Source organism: Myotis daubentonii, chromosome 21 (genome assembly GCF_963259705.1).
Source record: "Myotis daubentonii chromosome 21, mMyoDau2.1, whole genome shotgun sequence".
Classification (NCBI taxonomy): Eukaryota; Metazoa; Chordata; class Mammalia; order Chiroptera; family Vespertilionidae; genus Myotis; species Myotis daubentonii.
This window is the reverse complement of record NC_081860.1, coordinates 16356925-16375497: the sequence shown is the minus strand read 5'-3', so window position 1 is coordinate 16375497 and position 18573 is coordinate 16356925. Positions and strand designations below refer to the sequence as shown.

The 18573-nt window shown below is 45.9% G+C and overlaps 1 protein-coding gene across 2 annotated transcripts in view; it reads right to left on the bottom strand.

Annotated features, from left to right (window-relative positions):
• Positions 1–14475: 14475 nt before the first annotated feature.
• The window catches only part of LRRC28 (leucine rich repeat containing 28), a 41246-nt gene continuing 37148 nt past the window's right edge, over positions 14476–18573 (bottom strand). For both annotated transcript variants that reach the window (XM_059678323.1, XM_059678324.1), the window contains one exon: positions 14476–14784. In XM_059678323.1, coding sequence (XP_059534306.1) covers positions 14712–14784 — 73 coding nt within the window. In that variant the 3' untranslated portion in view covers positions 14476–14711. The remainder of the gene's footprint in view (positions 14785–18573) is intronic.

Genomic DNA, 18573 nt, shown 5'->3' with positions numbered 1-18573 from the left:
AGCTGAGACGCTGCCTGTGACTGTACTGAACCCTGGCAAACTGCAGAACCCCGATGCCCTCGGTCCCCTCCGCTTCGGCGCCCCCTGCAGGCTCAGGTTCCCAGGGGCGCTGAACTGAGACCTCCCTGGGAAGCACCGGGAGGTACCGGCCCTGCCTCCTTCTGACATCGGAGCTACGCTTTCTCACTTCCCAGTAATGAGCACAGGTGCCCTTTGCCCCCTGACCATGCGGTGACCACTTACTCCAGCCACAGCCTGCCCAAGGCCCCTCAGTGGGAAATGGCGGTTTGCCAAAGGAGAACCGAGAATGAGGCTCCTGGGAACCTCCCCGCTCCTCCTGGCCCTGGCCATCCGTTTCCTCCATGAGGAAGTGACCTTGTGCACAGGGAGAGGGTGGAGAGCCACAAGCCCAAGCCCCTGCACTGCATGGCAGGCAGCACTTCACTTACTGCCCCATTCATTCATTCACCCACTCACTCATTCATTCACTCACCCATTCATTCACTCACTCATCCATCCATCCATCTGCTCATTCATTCAGTCATCCACCCAACCATCCATCCATCCATTCTTTCATCCATCCATCCATCCATCCATCCATCCATCCATCCATCCATCCAGGTTAGAGGAGACTTGTCTGCTTAGGAGTGTGGTCTCCTCACGAGGTTTCCTCTTTCCCAAGGCTGTTTCCTGGAAGAACCTTTTTCTTCTCCCCACTATGGTGGGACCCTAAGGGACGCCGGAGAAGTGGCAATTGGGTCTCCCTTTTCTCATGGCCAGAAGCGGCCCGTTTTAAAAAGTAGGAAGTGAAGACCACAGACTCTCATGGACCCACCCCTTCCTCCCCCAGCGAACCGCTTTCTCCAATCCAGCAGCAGAGGAAGATCTGAGGGACCGTCACATGGGACCAAGCAGACCTGAAAGGGTGGGGCGTTGTCTTTGCGGAGCCTGGGGCAGGTCCTGGGGAGGACTGCAATGGCCAGCACCCAGCCTCCTGGACTCGTCACCATGTCACCACACCCCTTCCTAGAACAAGCTGAATGGAGTGATGGTTGTCCTTGTTTGATGATCAATACGGTCACTTTTCTCTCTCTCCGTTTCCCTTTTCTTCTAATATTGTTCTTTTTACTCCAAGAACAATAAATGAAGATATTATAAACTTCGCAAAGGCATGGTCCACGGCCACGTTCTCTATGTATGTACATCTGCAGAGTCTAGAATAATATCTTTTTGTTGTTGTTGTTAATCCTCACCCGAGGATATTTTCCCCATTGATTCTTAGAGAGAGTGGAAGGGAGGGGGAGAGACAGAGAGAGAGAAACATCGATGTGAGAGAGACACATCAATTGGTTACCTCCTGCATGCACCCCAACTGGGTCCGGGGATCGAACCTGCAACCCAGGTACTTGCCCTTGACCAGGAATCGAACCCATAACCTTTTGGTACAAGGACAGACACTCTAACGGTTAGAGTCTAACCCAGGGGTGGGCAAACGTTTTGACTCGAGGGCCACAATGGGTTCTTAAACTGGACCGGAGGGCCGGAACAAAAGCAGGGATGGAGTGTTTGTGTGAACTAATATCAATTCAAAGTAAACATCATTACATAAAAGGGTACGGTCTTTTTTTTTTTTTTTTTTTTAGTTTTATTCATTTCAAACGGGCCAGATCCGGCCCGCGGGCCGTAGTTTGCCCACGGCTGGTCTAACCACTTAGCTACAACGGCCAGGGCTAGAATAATATCTTAAATATCACAGATACTCAGTAATGTTTCTGGAACGACAGGACCTGAACTTGGCTCAGAGAGGCACTCATCATGGACTGCCTGGGAAGACGGCTCACTTACCCACCAAGAAGGCCGTGATCTCTCTCGTGAGAACTACGAACAGGACTTCCTAAAGGCCGGGAGGGGAGAGCTTGCTGCAGACCAGCGCTGATGAGCAGGGACGCCTGCCCTGAGGAGAGGGGAGTGAGGAGGTCAAAGGCAAAGGTCCAGAGAGCACAGAGTAACCGAGGGTGGGGCTTCCCACTGTCCCTGTCACGGGTGAGGGACAGACCGTACAGGGTCAGCTAGAGGGGGTGGCCGGCCCCCATCCTCCTGCATCCCGTGGAGAGTGGGCGGGGTAGGCCTGGCCGGCGGATGGATGTTCCAGGGAAGGCTCTGGCCTCTGTTATTCTCCCTTTCTCTAGGGCCCACAGGAGAAGGCAGCCCCGTCACCGGGGGAATGCCCAGGCCGCATGGTGCCAGGAAGTCTGGTTGGTGATGTCAGCTGCTTGTAGGAGTTAGTTGGCTGGCAACTCCAGCGGCCTGGCTACTGGAGCCCTGGGCCCAGAAAGTGGCAAAGAAACCACCTGTCCCCGGGAGGCCGGGCCTGGGGACTGGGCACAGCCCCTCTCGTCGGAAGAAGGCGGCCCAGGCCCCAGCTGGCTCAATGTCCCCGCGACCCGAATGATCCCCGGGCTCGCAGCTGGCCGTGCTCCGGCACACTGGAGCCATAGGGAGGCAATTAGGGGCTGACAACCCGATGGAATGAGTAAGTGTGAATGTCAGAAAATAAGAGGATCAGAAGGCAAAAGACATTCAGAGAAACAAAGAGCCGGCACAGGCTGGGGCACGAAAGGCTGAGCATTGGGCTAGGTCACAGCAGGCAAGCCGTCTGCAGAGGGGGAGTGGTGAGACGTCCTGAAGGCCTGGCGGGCGGGGGGCACTGTGGTGGGGAGCCCCTTGCCCCCACCCGCTAATGTGCGTGCCTTAGACCCATGTGACAGCCCTCCCAATGATGGGGCGGAAATACAATGCTGCGGGCCAGCTGTCACTGTAAGGAATATGAATCCCGCTCTGTGACCGCGGCTGTGCTGTTCTGATGAAAGAAGGCACCTGCTCACCTGGCTGGGCGCTGCACGTGGGACCTGGGAGCTCCCCTGGAAATGGGGCCCTTCCTCCCCATCAGGGGGCTGCCTATGATCGTGGAAAGATTGACAACCTTGTTGCAGAAACCAGAGCCGCCAGCCCATTGAAGGCCCCCAGCCTTTGCACACCCACAGGCCTTTGCAAATCTCCAGCCTGCTCACCCGTAAGCTGCCCATTTGGCATCACCCTTTGGCCGACTTCCCATGCAATCTTTGTCCTTCCACCCACTACCAGCAGCTGGCTTATGGTGGGGGCAGAGCAGATGTTTGTGGGTGCCCTGCGGCTCCCCCACACTGCCAGCAGGATTGGAATCAACGCTCAGGTAGGATTCCACCCTGTCTCTGCTGAATGGGCTCAGGGAGTGACAGCAGCCCGGACCCACTGATTGTGCGGTCACGTGTGGACTTGGGAAGGTAGCCAGAGGGAAGAGTCAGGCGTGACCCGTGCTCGAGGCCACTGTGCTGGTGATGAGGGCAGGGGTGGGAGGTCAGGGCCGGGGCGGGACAGACAGAAGGGCTTCTGCCTTTTCCCCCTTTGCTTGCTTTCTGAACTGAAGTGTAACTTCCATGCAATAAAACTCATGTCACCCGGGGGGTGTGACATTACAATGGACCCAAAGCCACCCAGGCCCTGCCTCGGGGTCTCTGCCCAGAACCCCAAACTCCACGCTGCCTCCCTGTCTTGCGTGGCTTCTCCCGGGGTGGGTTCCCCCATGTCTGATATCTGGAAATGGAGGTCAAATGTGTCTCCTCACCCTGCTGCCGCCTGCTCCCCCCGTGGGCTCCGGGGCACGCGGCCGGTCTGCGGGTGACGCTTCAGTACACGCTCTGTTGCTGTTGGGGCGCTGTTAGCACCAGGTGCTGAAAAATGAAGACATTATCAGTCGCCATCATCAAAGCGAGGTGGGGAAGGGAGGTTTCAACTCGCCCCAAATTTCCTGAGGGAATCTGGCCTCCCGTCAACTCCCCTCTCCTGGAGCCGATGTCGCTGCCAGAATGTTCTCACCAGCGGCCCAGCAGCCTTGGGTTGGCTCCATGGAAACCCCATCTGATGGCCTCGTCCTAAGCAAGGGAGAGAAACCAACCTTTCCTGACGGATAACACGTTGGTTGTTTCTCGCAATCGGACTGTGGGACTCTGAGAATAGCGTGGTGGTTTTTTTTTTTTCTTTTTCTGGAAGCAGAGTTTTAACAACCTAGAAAGCTTAATTAAGCTTTCCAACTGCACTTCTTTTTAATTGAGTTTAGTAGCAAGAGAGTATTTTTAGAATTGAAGTGGCGATTCCATGTAACGGATACATGTCTGCAGATTCTTAAACGGCTCCACGGGGCAAAATGGAACAAAAGAGCCCGGCCGGCGTGGCTCAGTGGGTTGAGCATCAACCTATGAACCAGGAGGTCACAGTTCCGTTCCCGGTCAGGGCACATGCCCGGGTTGCGGGCTCCATCCTCAGTGAGGGTGTGCGCCAATCGATGATTCTCTCTCATCATTGATGTTTCTCTCTCTCTCCCTCTCCCTGCCTCTCTGAAGTAAAAAAATATATATATTTATTTTAAAAAAAACAACTGCAACCAAAAAACAAGGGAGCTAAAGAATGGACTCCCCAAGTCTAAAAGTATGACCCGTTGCCCTAGCCGGTTTGGCTCAGTGGATAGAGCATCGGCCTGCAGACTGAAGGGTCCCGGGTTGAATTCCAGTTGAGGGCACATGCCCGGGTTGTGGGCTGGATCCCCAATAGGGGGCGTGCAAGAGGCAGCCAATCAATGATTCTCATTATTGATGTTTCTATCTCCCTCTCCCTCTCTCTTCCTTTCTGAATTCAATAAAAATATTAAAAAAAAAAATAAAGTATGACCCGTTGTTTTTACACACATCGTTAACTATCATATTTATGTGTATTTATTCTATTCATTCGTTACTTACACCCTGAGTTTTTTCTTTCTAAGGACAAGATGGGGTAGGGTTGGGAGGATAGTTTTTTTTTTTAATGAGCTTTTTAAAAATTTTTATTGATTTCAGAGAGGAAGGGAGAGGGAGAGAGAGAGAGAAACATCAATGATGAGAGAGAATCATGGATCGGCTGCCTCCTGCACGCCCCCTACTGGGGTTGGAGCCTGCAACCTGGGCCTGTGCCCTTGACCAGAATCGAACCCAGGACCCTTCAGTCCCAGGCTGAATTTCTGTCCACTGAGCAACAGTGGCTAGGGCTGGGAGGACCATTTTAATGACACTTTGCACACTTGGCAGCACTGAATGTCGTTTCCAACTCCCTCTGGTTTTGCTGGTCTGGGTGAGCTCCCCTCCTGAATTGCCGTTTCATTTGGAATTTTTTTTTTTTATTGAGAGGAACCCGGATTATCACTTTGAGGTCAGTGGCTTGTATGTCACTTCAAATAGTAAAACTCACATGAAAAAGTTTTGTTATGAGGAAGCTGCGTGCTAAAAAAGATGGCAGTTGCCCTTGGTCAGTGTGGCTCAGTAGTTAGAGTGTCAGCCTGAGTATGGGAGGGTCCTGGGTTTGATTCTGGTCAAGGGCACGTACCTGGGTTGCAGGTTCGAGACCTGCCCTGGGACGCGTGTGGGAGGCAACCAATCGATGTGTCTCTCTCAGATTGATGTTTCTCTCTCCCTCTCTCTCTCTTTCTCTCTCTCTCTTTTTCTCTCTCCTCCTCTCCCTCCTCCCTTCCACTCTCTCTAAAAATCTATGGGTGGGGGGGAGGATATTATCACTCTTTTGGGTGAGGATTAACCAGAAAAAGATAGTAACCATTGAACTAAAGCTGGGAAGAGGACGGGTGGTGTGTCAGCACCTCGTGGTGACCAAGTACGAGATGGCATGTTTTCAAATGAAGGCTCTTAGTTAGACTGGCTCCTTCAGACTCCAGGGGAAAACATGAACCAAATGAAACCTTCAGATTTTTCTAGACAGTTCTTTATACACACGCAGAACCAAGATGATTGTAATAATGTGGAAAATGTTGTTTGAATAGTATAGAAACTACAACTCCTGGGTAAGACCACTAACACGTTTACATACGCATAATGGACATCATCTAATAAAATAAAAATAAAAAACCAGAGTTAACCACCTGAAGTAGAAATGAGCCACGTCTGCGCCAATTTACACTTTGGCAAAGGGGCTGGGAAGGAGCCTGTGAGAAACCCGCGGGCGAGGCGGGGCAGGGCTTGATGAATTCTATTTAAGGAATTTCCCCATCCCCGCCCCCCCCCCCCCCCAGATGAGTTTGCCAACTCAGATACCTGAGTGAGATCCACGCAAAGATACGGACTGGGGAGGACTGTCCCAAAGGAAGGTGGCGTGCGAAGGCAGCTCCTCGGGGTGGCCACAGGCACGGGCAAAAAATCAAGTCATTTCTTGCTTTCTTTTTTGATACGCGTGGTATCAGATGATTCTGCTCCTTAATCTCTCCTTACCGTGTTTACCTTTAGAGCGAGCTGCCGTCTTTCCCCACGGCGTGTCCTCTGCCAAACGCAGCAGATCCGGGGGCCTTGGGTAGAGGCTCATGCCCCCATTTCTTCCGAAACTTACTCACCGAGGGCCTCTCTTCATCCTCAGGTACCCAGCGTAGCCTCCTAAGAGGTAAACAGAGACGTGCTCACGATCAGTCCAGGTTTCCTAAATACTGCACTTAAAGTCTTCTTCAGAAGAACCGCAGCCGCCATCGTCATCAAGACATCCTCCTCCAGGGCTCCCACCCTCTCGCCTATAAGCAATCTCGGCTGCCTGCCTGGAGGAGGGCGCCTGGTACCAGCACAATCAGGGCACTGGGATGACCTAGGAGGACTCTGGATGGCTAGAGGCAGAGCACACTGACAGTACTGTCAAGGTCACACATTTCCTTCCTCACATTCAGGTTCTCTTGCCCTGAGCGGGGTGCACATCGCTAAAGCGGGCACAGGTCCTGGTAAAAGTAGGTTCGTTTTTGTTTCGGTAAGGGGGTGCTTTTCATCGCCCACCCCCTCGTCTTTTCTTCTTGCTCTAACCTCCTTACTCTCCACACTGCTTAAGTCTGCAGAGTTGGCTGGCCACTTGGATGTGAGCCACGAAAACTCCCCCAAAGGGTGCGGCTTGCTCTTGAGCTGCTGACTCGGGCCTCTCCTCGGCTCCCCACCCCCTGTCCTTGCCATTTTCTCCTTGGCACGAACACTTCTTATTTCAAAGCTCGCTCCCATATCTTATTTTTGTAGGGACCCCAGACGACTATGTTAACTATACATATTTTGGCTGTGAATCTGTAAATCAATGTTGTGAATTTAATATTAAACAGAAACTTAATTAATCAAATCCCAGCTCATTTTTTTGTTGTTGATTTAAAAATATATGCTATACTGCCCTGGCTGGGGCTCAGTGGTTAGGACCAAAGGGTCATGGGTTCGATTCCTGGTCAGGGCACATGCCTGGTTGTGGGTTCAATATCCAGTAGGGGGCATGCAGGAGGCAGCCAATCAATGATTCTCTCTCATCTTTGATGTTTCTATATCTCTCTCCCTTCTTCTCTGAAAGCAATAAAAAATAATAATGTTTTAGCTGGGTTATTTTGAATAGAAGGTCATACTAATAATATTACAACTAGTTTTTATATTTTTCTCTTAAAATTTTTTTTACCAGCCCAAAGAACTGAAAATAAAGAACATAATACCTGAAGAGAGCAAGATATAACTACTATACAATTCTTAAGTCCCTGCATTTTATTTAAAATCAAGCTGTCGTTTTTTGGTCTACTGACCAAATTTGTCTGCACACCTACAAAGAGGGTGTAATTGTTTGGCCAATATATTGTAATAGTTACTTTGATCAGTTTCAGAAAATTATGAAAAGCCTTGAATTGAGGTATGTTTGGAATCCCTGATAAAAATAACACAAGTATTTAATAATCATGCTGGAAAGATAGGACCTTTAGTAAATAATAACCTCCCTTTACATTTTTATTCTAGGGAAAGAGTGGTACCAAACAGCGCTACGCACTAGGAACAAAGCTAACACGACCTCCTAGTTCCTTCCAGAATTTTCCACTTGATTATATTTGCAAATTCATTCATTTCACGATGTTTTACCGTCAGGGGGCCTTGGTCCTTGGGGACTTCATTCGATGGGTGAAATGAGTTGGAAGCCTCACATCTGGGATCTTTAAATTACTGCATATTGGCCTGACGCTGGTGTTAACCAGCGAGGACAAACTCTGAAAGCCGGTGAGCTGTTCACACTGAATTTCCATCTATTTCCCAGTCAGTGGGAGCAGTTTCATTCATAGTTTCTGCAAGGGTTGTTGGTCTACCCCAAAATAATTTATTTTTTAAAAGTTTACGTTTTTATTGATTTCAGAGAGGAAGGGAGAGGAAGAGAGAAACATCCATGATGAGAGAGAATCATGGATCGTCTGCCTCCTGCACGCCCCCTACTGGGGATCGAGCCTGCAACCCAGGCACATGCCCCGACTGGGAATAAAACCGTGACCTTCTGGTTCCTAGGCCGACGCTCAACCTCTGAGCCTCGGAGACAGGGCCCCAAATAGTTTATTAACAGATACATAAAATAAGGTGCACCACTGTTTAAAATTGAGATATAATTCACATGCTATAAAATTCACCTCTTTAAGAGTGCAATTCAGTGGTTAGTATATTCACCAGGATGGACAACTATCACCAATATCGAACTCATGATCATTCTTATCACCCGAAAAAGGAACTCCATACCCATCAGCAGTCACTACCCATTTTCTCTACCCATCTCCCCCAGCCCTTATCAACCGTTAATCTACTTTCTGTTTCTAGAGATTTGCTTATTCTTGATAGTTCATGTAAATGGAGTCATACAATATGAGGTCTTTTGTGTCTGGCTTCCATCATCATGTTTCAAGGGTCTTCCATGTTGTAGCATGTGTGAGTACTTCCTTCCTTTCATGGCTGATAATTGTCCATCATGGTTATACCACATTGTATTCAACCATTCATCCAGGGATGGGTATTTGAGTCGTTTCTACTTTTTGGCTATTATGAACTTTTGTGGGGGTTTGTTTGTTTGTTGTTTTTGCATGGACATGTTTTCAATTCCCTCAGATACCTAGAAGGGGAATTGCTGGGTCGTATGGTAACTCTAGGGTTAAGCTTTTGAGACACTGCCCATCTGTTTTTCAAAAAACAGTTGAGACAGCCTTGGTATTTATAGCTCATATGTCCCACCAGAAATTGGGATTCTTCATGTCCTTGTCAACACTTGTTACTGTCCACCATTTTCTTTCCAGTGAGTGTAAAGCGGAATTCATTGTCATTTTGACTTGCACTTCCCTGATGACAGGATCTTGAGCATCATTTCGTGGGTATGTAAATTAGTTTTTCATCAAGTTTTAAAGTCATTTTTATTGTTGTTAATCCTCACCTGAGGATATTTTTTTTCCATTGCTTTTCAAAAACAGTGGGAGGGAGGAGAGAGAAACATCCATGGGAGAGACTCATCGACTGGTTGCCTCCTGCACACATCCTGTCTAGGGATGGAGTATATCACAAAGTGAGCTTGCAACCCTTGAGCAGGAGTTGAACCCCAGACCCTTTGTGTGGGGGCTGACACTCTAACCACTGAACACCACCAGCCAGGGCTCGCCATTATTTTTAAAAATATTCTTTCTGCCTCTTTCTCTTCTGCTCGTATGGGGCTCCCATTATACGTATGTTGGTACACTTGATGGTGTCCCGTAGGTCTGAGGCTCTTTTCATTTTCCTTTCTGTTCCTCCAATGAAAGAATGTCAATTGACCCACATTCCAGTTTGCGAATTCTTTCTTCTGCTGGCTCAAATCTGAGGCTGAGCACCTCTCAGGAATTTTTATTTCAGTTATTGTATTTCAACTATGGAATTTCTGTATTTTAAAATAACTTAAACTGGGTATTTCAAATAAAAAGGGGGAACTCTGAAAATTAGATTGACTTCCCCCCTTTGCCAAGGGTTCCATGTAGTTGCTGGTTTTTGTCTGTTGAGTGACTCATCTGAAGTCATTCTGGAAAGCCTGCATTCTTTGTGATATACAGACACCGACGTCTTACTCGGATAGTTCTGTGGTGAATTAATAATTGGACAGGGATTTCCTTAATCACCTGAATCCAGTAACTCCCCCAGTCTTCGTGCCTGTTGGAACACTCTTCAACACTCGGCCAGGAAGTTGGCTGCTCTGCCTTATGCTCTACTCTCTGCTTGTGCAAATCCTCAAGGTCAATGTCAGGTGAGAAATTATGATGCTCACAGGCCTTTCCTCATCAGACATGCCACCCTTGGCTTGCGACAAGCCCTATGCATATGCCTGCACATGCAAATCCCAGGGATGTCAGGGCTGTACCAAGCCCCTACAAATATCTCATTCCTCAGCATTTCCTTTCAAGTTTTTGGTTAGCCTATTGTTTGCTGCGATGTTTATTCACTGCTTCGGGCAGCCACAACTGCCTCTGATTTTTCCTTCTTCAATCAATGTCCCTATGAAAAAGGCTTTTCACATCTGACAAACTCTGATCAGGCAAAATAAAGACAGACTTGCAAGTGAGGTCTTCCAGGGTGCCACCAGTCAAGTCAAATAATGATGATTCTCTGGGAATCAGAATTTGAGAAAGCTCCAACCCCATTCACCCCTCCAGTGGCTTCTACCCTGTGGCTTCTACCTCGATTGTGGGCTGTTTGCAGGGTGCAACAGAGCTGGAAAGGGGTGGGAGGGAATGGAAACAGGGCAAGTTGAAATGCCACCAAGCTTACTGTTCGGAGATTCAGCAATTTCTCAAGTAGCCCTTGGATTGCCGCGGGCCTCTGGTTAATTTCCACCGTTCTGAAAAAAGTTGGTTCTGCCAATTTTTGCCAATTTTCTCCTTGCGGTGTGAAAGGGAGCATTTTTAATGTTTTCACTTCACCATTCTTTTTTTCTTTTCTGGCTTTACCTACTTAACATCCTCTTATTTTTCTTAACCAAATGCATCTGGTTAAAAGAATAAAGCTACCACCATCGACATTTCTAAGCATTCACATGGTTCAAGCTCAACTGTGCTATAAATAGCAGCAGCTATAGACAACCAAATTGGATACAGTATGAGCTTTAGAAAACATCCACACTTCCAATAAATGTTGCCATCATTGTTCAGTATGTAGACTCTGAGTTTTAGAAAAATCCTTTCAGTATACAAAAAAAGGAGAAATTAATTAACCTTGAATTATTATAGTCTCCAAATTGCTATAAGAAACAAACCTTGCCTGGCCAGTGTGGCTCAATGGTTGAGCATCAACCCATGAACCAGGAGGTCATGGTTTGATTCCTGGTCAGGACACATGCCTGGGTTGCCAGTAGGATGTTTTTCTCTCTCTCCTCCTCTCCCTGAAATCAATTATATATATATATATATATATATATATAATCTCCAGTGATGTAAGAATACATTTTAAAATAAGGTTCCTAAAGAGAGTGCATTTACAAGTGTGTGGAATAAATTTATATATTAACATTTCATTACATCAGGTTGTATTACTGTTGACCCCATTAGTGATCCATGTCCATAAATCATCTGAATACAAATATTTTGATTTCTGAAGCGACTATATTTTCATAGTACAGACAAAAATGTCTGATTTTTTAAATCCAGGACACAGAAACCTAATCTTACTATTAATACTTTTGAAAATCAGCTTTGAGAGACCCCGGTGATTCCAAAATACATATATATATACACATATATATATACATATTATAAATATATATACATATATATACACATATATATATAAACATTATAAATATATATATATATATATATATATATATATATATATATATACACACACACATTAAAAATATATATATTTTAGGGAACAGCTTCAGAAGCCCATTGGCGTGGAAGCCTTTATCCTTAGACGTAGACATTTTAATTCATAATGCAAAATGTGGAAGAAAAGCGAGATGTATGCTCAACTAGGCGGACACGCCAGTGTGTGAAAGCTGTGCGTTGAGTGTTGAGCATGTCGACCAAAAAATGTTGATAGTGCGCCTCGCTTCACGGAAGAGGAGGGCCAGGTGATGGAGTTTATCGCTCTTCTCTGCTAAGCAGAGCGGATCCTCCATGAGATAGAGCTCTCTTGCTTCTTGATCATTTTTTAAAAAAATGTTACGTGTGCTCAAAATATATCTTTTTATTCATGGAAGAGGCAACATTTCATCCACACCATGTTCTGTCATCCGGGAATTTGGTATGATAACAAGTAGGCATCTTGAATGGCACGGACAGGGCAATCCAGTTCAAATGGATTGCCTTTCACACTCTGTTATAAGAAGGCCCCCGCCAAACAGGGGATTCTGGATTATAAATTTACCACGAACCACATCAGATTATTGATATAAACTTACCTGAAGAGACTATTTCCCAAGTGACTCGCTTTTTTTTTTTTGCACTATTATGACTGCACGAAATATTTCTCTACGTAGCATAACTGTTAATCAAGAAGACATGATATAACAACTTTAGAATTTCCTGCAAAGTACTGCACACAACTCAAATATATATATATAGCACGCAGGCAAACTTTCTCCAGTCTCCAATGCTCTCACATAATATCAAAAGTTTAAGAATGACATCAGTGAATCTAGTATAACTTTTTTTATATATATATAATAAACAGCACCAGGGAAGCCAAATGATAAATTGCATTTCCATCAATCAAGCTGGGTGCTGCACCAGGGTCGAGGTTGAGTCTGCCCAAAGGTTGCCCACTGCTGGTGCTCAATGCACATCCATAATAATAAAAGCGTAATATGCTAATTAGACCGGACAGCCGAACGACCTTCCGGACGTCCTTCTGGACCACCTTCCAGAGAAGCCGGGGCTGCAAGGGCAGAGCCCCTTGCATGAATTTTGTGCATCCGGCCTCTAGTGGTTTATAATAGGTACAGAGAGGACACTTGGATTCTGTCTTTGTAAACTTTCAAACCAGCTGAAAGTATTGCCCGGCCTGAGTGGCTCAGTGATTATCAACCTATGAACTAGGAGGTCATAGTTCGATTCCCGGTCAGGGCACATGCCCGGGTTGTGGGCTCCATCCCCAGTGTGGGGTGTGCAGGAGGCAGCTGATCCGTGATTCTTATCATGGATGCTTCTCTTTCTTTCTCCCTTCCTCTCTGAAATTAATAAAATTACATTTTAAAAAAATGAAAGTACCACATATCCTCATCCCAGTGAGCATCCTGAGTATCAGGTTAGCACATGGCATTTTAAGACATGACTGCAGGAGGGTGAAAGAGAAAGATGCTGCGATACAGTTACTGTCATGTAAGTGACAGGCAGCACCACGTAGGCCGGAATCACCCCGTGAGGGTTCATGCCACATTTTTCACCTGCCACCCTATAGGCACGGAGAGGTCCCGCTAACACGTCAATTATTCTGCAGGATGAAAGAAGTGCTATGTTTTGATGTCGCCCTTCAGGATCTATTATACTCTACGCCTTTGAAGGCGGAACAGGCCAAGTCATGAAAGGGACAAGGGGAGGTGAGAACAGTGGAAGCGCAGCTGGGACATATATAATGCTCTGCCTTCAGCGTTCTGCGTGGAGAGTCTGCTTTCCGGGCAGCGGGGGGTGTGACTGTGAAAAGATCACACGGTTGTCAGTAACTAGGTAGGATTTTTAGCACTGTTAGCGCCGAGCCAGACAGATTTAGGGCAGCGAACAAAGTTCCAGAAACGGAATTTTAGACAAGTCTGACATTTTTTTGAAAATACTTTTCCTACCAAGTAAACCTTCTTGGTCCCCCCTTTCCATCCCAACTTAGAGAAAACACTATAGAGTTAAAATATTTAAAGATATATGCCTGACTGGTGTGGCCTCAATGGTTGAGCGTTAACCTATGAACCAGGTCATGGTTCGATTCCCGGTCAGGACACATGCCCGGATTGAGGGCTCCATCCCCAGTAGGAGGCAGGCAGGAGGTGGCCAACTGATGCCTCTCTCTCATCATTGCTGTTTCTCTCCCTCTCCCTTCCACTCTGAAATCAATAAAAAATATATTTTAAAAAGATCTTATCAGGAAAGCAACCATTTCAATGATTATTTTCCAGTAAATAGTCTTTCAAAATAAGTGTATTTTTATTTATAGTCTACATTTTTATTTTTAAAATCCCTCAGAAAAGTCCCTTAACATGTTGCAGAACTGATAAACTAGGTTATAACTTTGCAAAGGGTGCATACGGGCACCCTGCGGAATCTCCACTGGGTTTAACTTCTCTGCCAACTCGGGGGCCCCCCAACACCCCTCACTATTCGTACCACTGAGGCGGTGGAGTTCGCTGAAATTTGTTATGAACACGGAGAATAACCTCTGGGGGAAATTACTCTCTGGGGGGAAGAAAGAGAACATTAAGAGGATCACTGAGTTAGAATGTGTTCAAGAGTTCACTTGACAATATTATCAAGTCACAGCTCTTCAGGGAGCTGAAGGTTGCTTTCAATTAGATTTGGGGAAGCACATCAAACCAAACCGTTTTTGTCTGAGACACTTGCATACCAAGAAAAACACACGAGACAAAGGGTCCTTAATTTGGGGGCAGGATATATTCCAACGTGGGGGAAGGGGGAAGGCCTTTCAGCTCCGAAGCTCGATCACAACACTTCCAGAGAGTTCTGCGGTCCCCCCGCACCGGACGTGCCAGGATGTGAGGGCCTGTGTGGCCTGGCTGGCGCCCCTGTCCCTCCGCCGCTCAGACAGCGTGTGACACGCAGGCAGCTGCGCTGTCGGGCTGGCAAGCCTCCTGAGGCTCTTGAGTGTTTATCAACTGAGTAGGTCAAAAGTCTGCAGACACTGGGTGGAGCAGCAGTAAGCCACAAAGCTAACAGTGGTCCTCCTGGAGGCGGAAAGAAGGGAGAGAGGGACACGGTGAGTTCGAGATGAAAGTGCGGATTCTTTCCGTTACAGACGATGTCTTTCTTTGTTAAAATAAAGGATTAGGTACGGTCCGCACAGCCTGCAGCAGAAATGTCCATTTCCTTTTAACACTGAGCCCCGGCATCAGGTGGGGCGTGTCTGTGCTCCTCCTATTAGCAGCGTTCAGATGACATCACATCCCCCCGTGAACAGCAAATGAAAAGCAAGCGTTCTTCATGCTACGGTCTGAAGTCTGCTTACTAATGTGGGAGGACGGAATTTCAAATGTGTTATAAAAATCATGAAGCCCAGCCCAGCTGGCGTGGCTCAGTGGTTGAGCATCGACCTATGAACCAGGTTGAATTCCTGGTCTGGGCACATGCCCGGGTTGTGGGCTCCATCCCCAGGAAGGGGCGAGGAGGAGGCAGCTGATCAATGATTTTCTCTCCTCACTGATGTTTCTATCTCTTTCTCCCTCGCCCTCCCTTTCTGAAATCAATAAAAAAAAATTTTTTTTTAATCATGTAACAGAAAACCTCATCAATTTAGCTAGAACACACACACACACACACACACACACACACACACATCAGAGAGCCTGAAACACATAATATTAAAGAATTTACCCTATAAATGTAGTCACAGAGATTGGCTATAGAGGGAATTTAAGAATTTGAATAATAGAGTTTGAGGGTCCTTTTCCCAGCAAAGGCAGTGCTAAAGGGAAATTTCTAACACTAAACACACTTATTAGGAAAAAAAAAAAAGCTCTAAAGCCAGTAACCTGAGTTTTCACCAGGAAGTTGGAGAATAAAGAGCCATTTAAGTCTAAAGCAAGTAAAAAATCGCAGCGTATGTTCTGTCTGTTGTGGAATCACACTAGAAATCAGTAACACAAAGACCAGCGGAGAGACTCCGCACGTGACAATCGAACACCGCAGTTCTCTGCCCTTTCCTAACCCGCCGGTCAAAGGAGCACGTTCCCGGGGGTGAAAGAGGCCGTCTCACAGGAGAAAGCCTCACACGAACTCAATGGGAACGGAAACTTCAGCAAATCAAAAACATCTGACATCAAGTGGGAATTATGCCGGGGCTGTAAGGCGGGTTCAATATTTGAAAGCCAATGTGATCCACCGTGTCAACAGGTTGAGAAAGAAGAATTTGTATGGTATCAACGGACTCAGAGAAAAGCATTTGGAAAAGACTACAACATCGACTCACGCTAAAAACCCAGCAAACTAGAAATAGAGGGGACCTTTTTCAATTTCATAAACATAATCTACAAAAAGGACTTGCTAATATCGTGCTTTGTAGCGATGTCTACGTTCACCACCTTAGTCAACATAGTACTGGAAGACCTAACCACTGCAATAAAGCAAGAAAAATAAAAGCGCAACCGATGAAAGAGGAAGAAATAAAACTATTCCTAATTTCAGATGGCATGACATGACCGTCTACACAGAAAATGCCAAGGAATCTACAAAAACACTCCTAGCCTCTCCAGCAAATTCAGCATGGTTTCAAACATGTAAGATCAAAATTAAAAATAAAAAATCAACCATATTTTCATATACTAACAATGAACGCACAGAAGTTGAAATTAAAAACTGTAAGATAATTTACAATCACACAAAGAAAGTGAAATATTTGGGTATCGACTTAACATTTAAGGACCTGCTTAAAATAAAAGTCCTAAGCAAAAGAATCCAAACTTACAGAGATGTGGGTTTTACTCACTGAGGCTGGCGCCCTTTGGATCATAATTAACTCCTTACGATGCACGCTCAAGGGGGGAGGGCGGGCCACCTGGAGGAGTCGTGTTTGTGCTACAAAGAAACCCCAAGTCTGTGTGCTATTTACTATTGGGAGACTCACCTAATAGCACCCTGTATGTGCCTGCTACATTCATGCTCTAGGTCCGTGGTCGGCAAACTGCGGCTCGCGAGCCACATGCGGCTTTTTGGCCCCTTGAGTACGGCTCTTCCTAAGCCTTAGGAGTACCCTAATTAAGTTAATAACAATGTACCTATCTATATAGTTTAAGTTTAAAAAATGTGGCTCTCAAAAAAGAAATTTCAATCGTTGTACTATTGATATTTGGCTCTGTTGACTAATGAGTTTGCCGACCACGGCTCTAGGCGGTCACCAGTGTACCAGCAGGTCTACTGCCTTAAGGAGGGATGTGTGTTGGGTGGTCCTTCAAAATGCCAACACCCTGGCCCTGGAGATGTGGCTGTTTTAGGGGAGGCCCTTGGAGCTAAGCGATCAACTGTACAGCGAGGAGGGAGATGCTGGAAAACCCTACAAAGAACATCAGACATGGCATTTGTTGCTACAGAATCTGAGCATATTTATAGGAAGGCAGAGAAAGAGCATATCAGCTCACTTCTGAATCCAGGAATGCCACCGTTCTAACAACGAACACATAAACAAAACAAATCGCAATGCTGGTGGCGCATACCGGAGCCCACGAAAATCGTGGTATTTTCATTGCAAATGTGCTTCCTCGTTAGACACAAAAAGCCAATCTTTGACTCAGACAGGAATTCAAGCCAAAAGAAAATTAATCTTTATTAGACGGAGTTGGTCAGATAAAACCGCCAGCCCTTGGACTGCTAACTTAGGGGAGAACCCTCTAACAACATATTGTATCTGCTCGTTACATGTATGTTAACTGGCTCTCATGGGAAGATTCCGTGTGCAGGTCCTTCCCTCACAGCCCCCAGAAGGAACCCATCCTGCCAACACCTTGATTTCTGACCTCCAGCCTTCAGAGCTGTGAGACTACAGATTTCTGTTGTTTCGGTCACCATTATGTGGTATTTTGTTGCGGTATCTCTAGCAAACTAATACACGACCCTTGAAAAACTTTCGGAAGCCTGATTTCAGATTGGGAAATACAGAACTTGTGAGAATCATACATGCCTGGGAAAAGCCAGATATACGTTGTTATGTTGATCAAGAATCCTCTAAGTTGATGTCTTTCATTTTACTAAATGAACAGTAAGTTTTGGGAATGAAAATCTGCTATCTCTATAAGGATCAAAAGTTATCAATATACTACTCATTCTTCTCTGCTATAGATATTTAAAGGTTTGGGTATGTGAAATTACAGTCATTTCTTTTTATTTCACGCTGCACTAATTTAGGTTAGAACTAACACTTGTAAGGGACGTGGTATTTTAGAAGAATATTCAATATGTTCTTTCACAATAATGCCAGATGTCCATATTAATGTAGACTTTGGCTAAAACAATACATGGTTTTAGGACAAGCAATGCAAACAGGCCTAAATATATGAGAAAACTGAAAAAATAAGATTACCAAGACCTTTTAGAGTTTATGACATTAAAAATATTGATTTTACTTTGAGCAATAAGGTCCTGAGATTCAAGTATTTGGTTTTCAGTTACCAAAAAAGTACTTTAAAGGCTATGGTGGAAACCGAAGTCAATGCTTTTAATACAATCTCCATAGCAACATGGGAAGGAGCAAAACTTGGTGGACCGAATGAAAACCACAAACGCTCGATTTCAGACCCAGCATTAGCTCGCCACAGAAAGCCATGTTTATAGCTTGGCGTATTATCTCTGCTGTAAACACAGGCACTATGGCTTTGCTCAACCAGAGGGCATTGTCTGAGTCCTATGTACTTGATAACACACATTTCATTACATGAACACTATTAAATTTATGTTCTGAAACAATGTAAGATTATTCATACTGAATTTCTAGAATAAGCAGAAGTAAATTGCAAATACTGAATAAG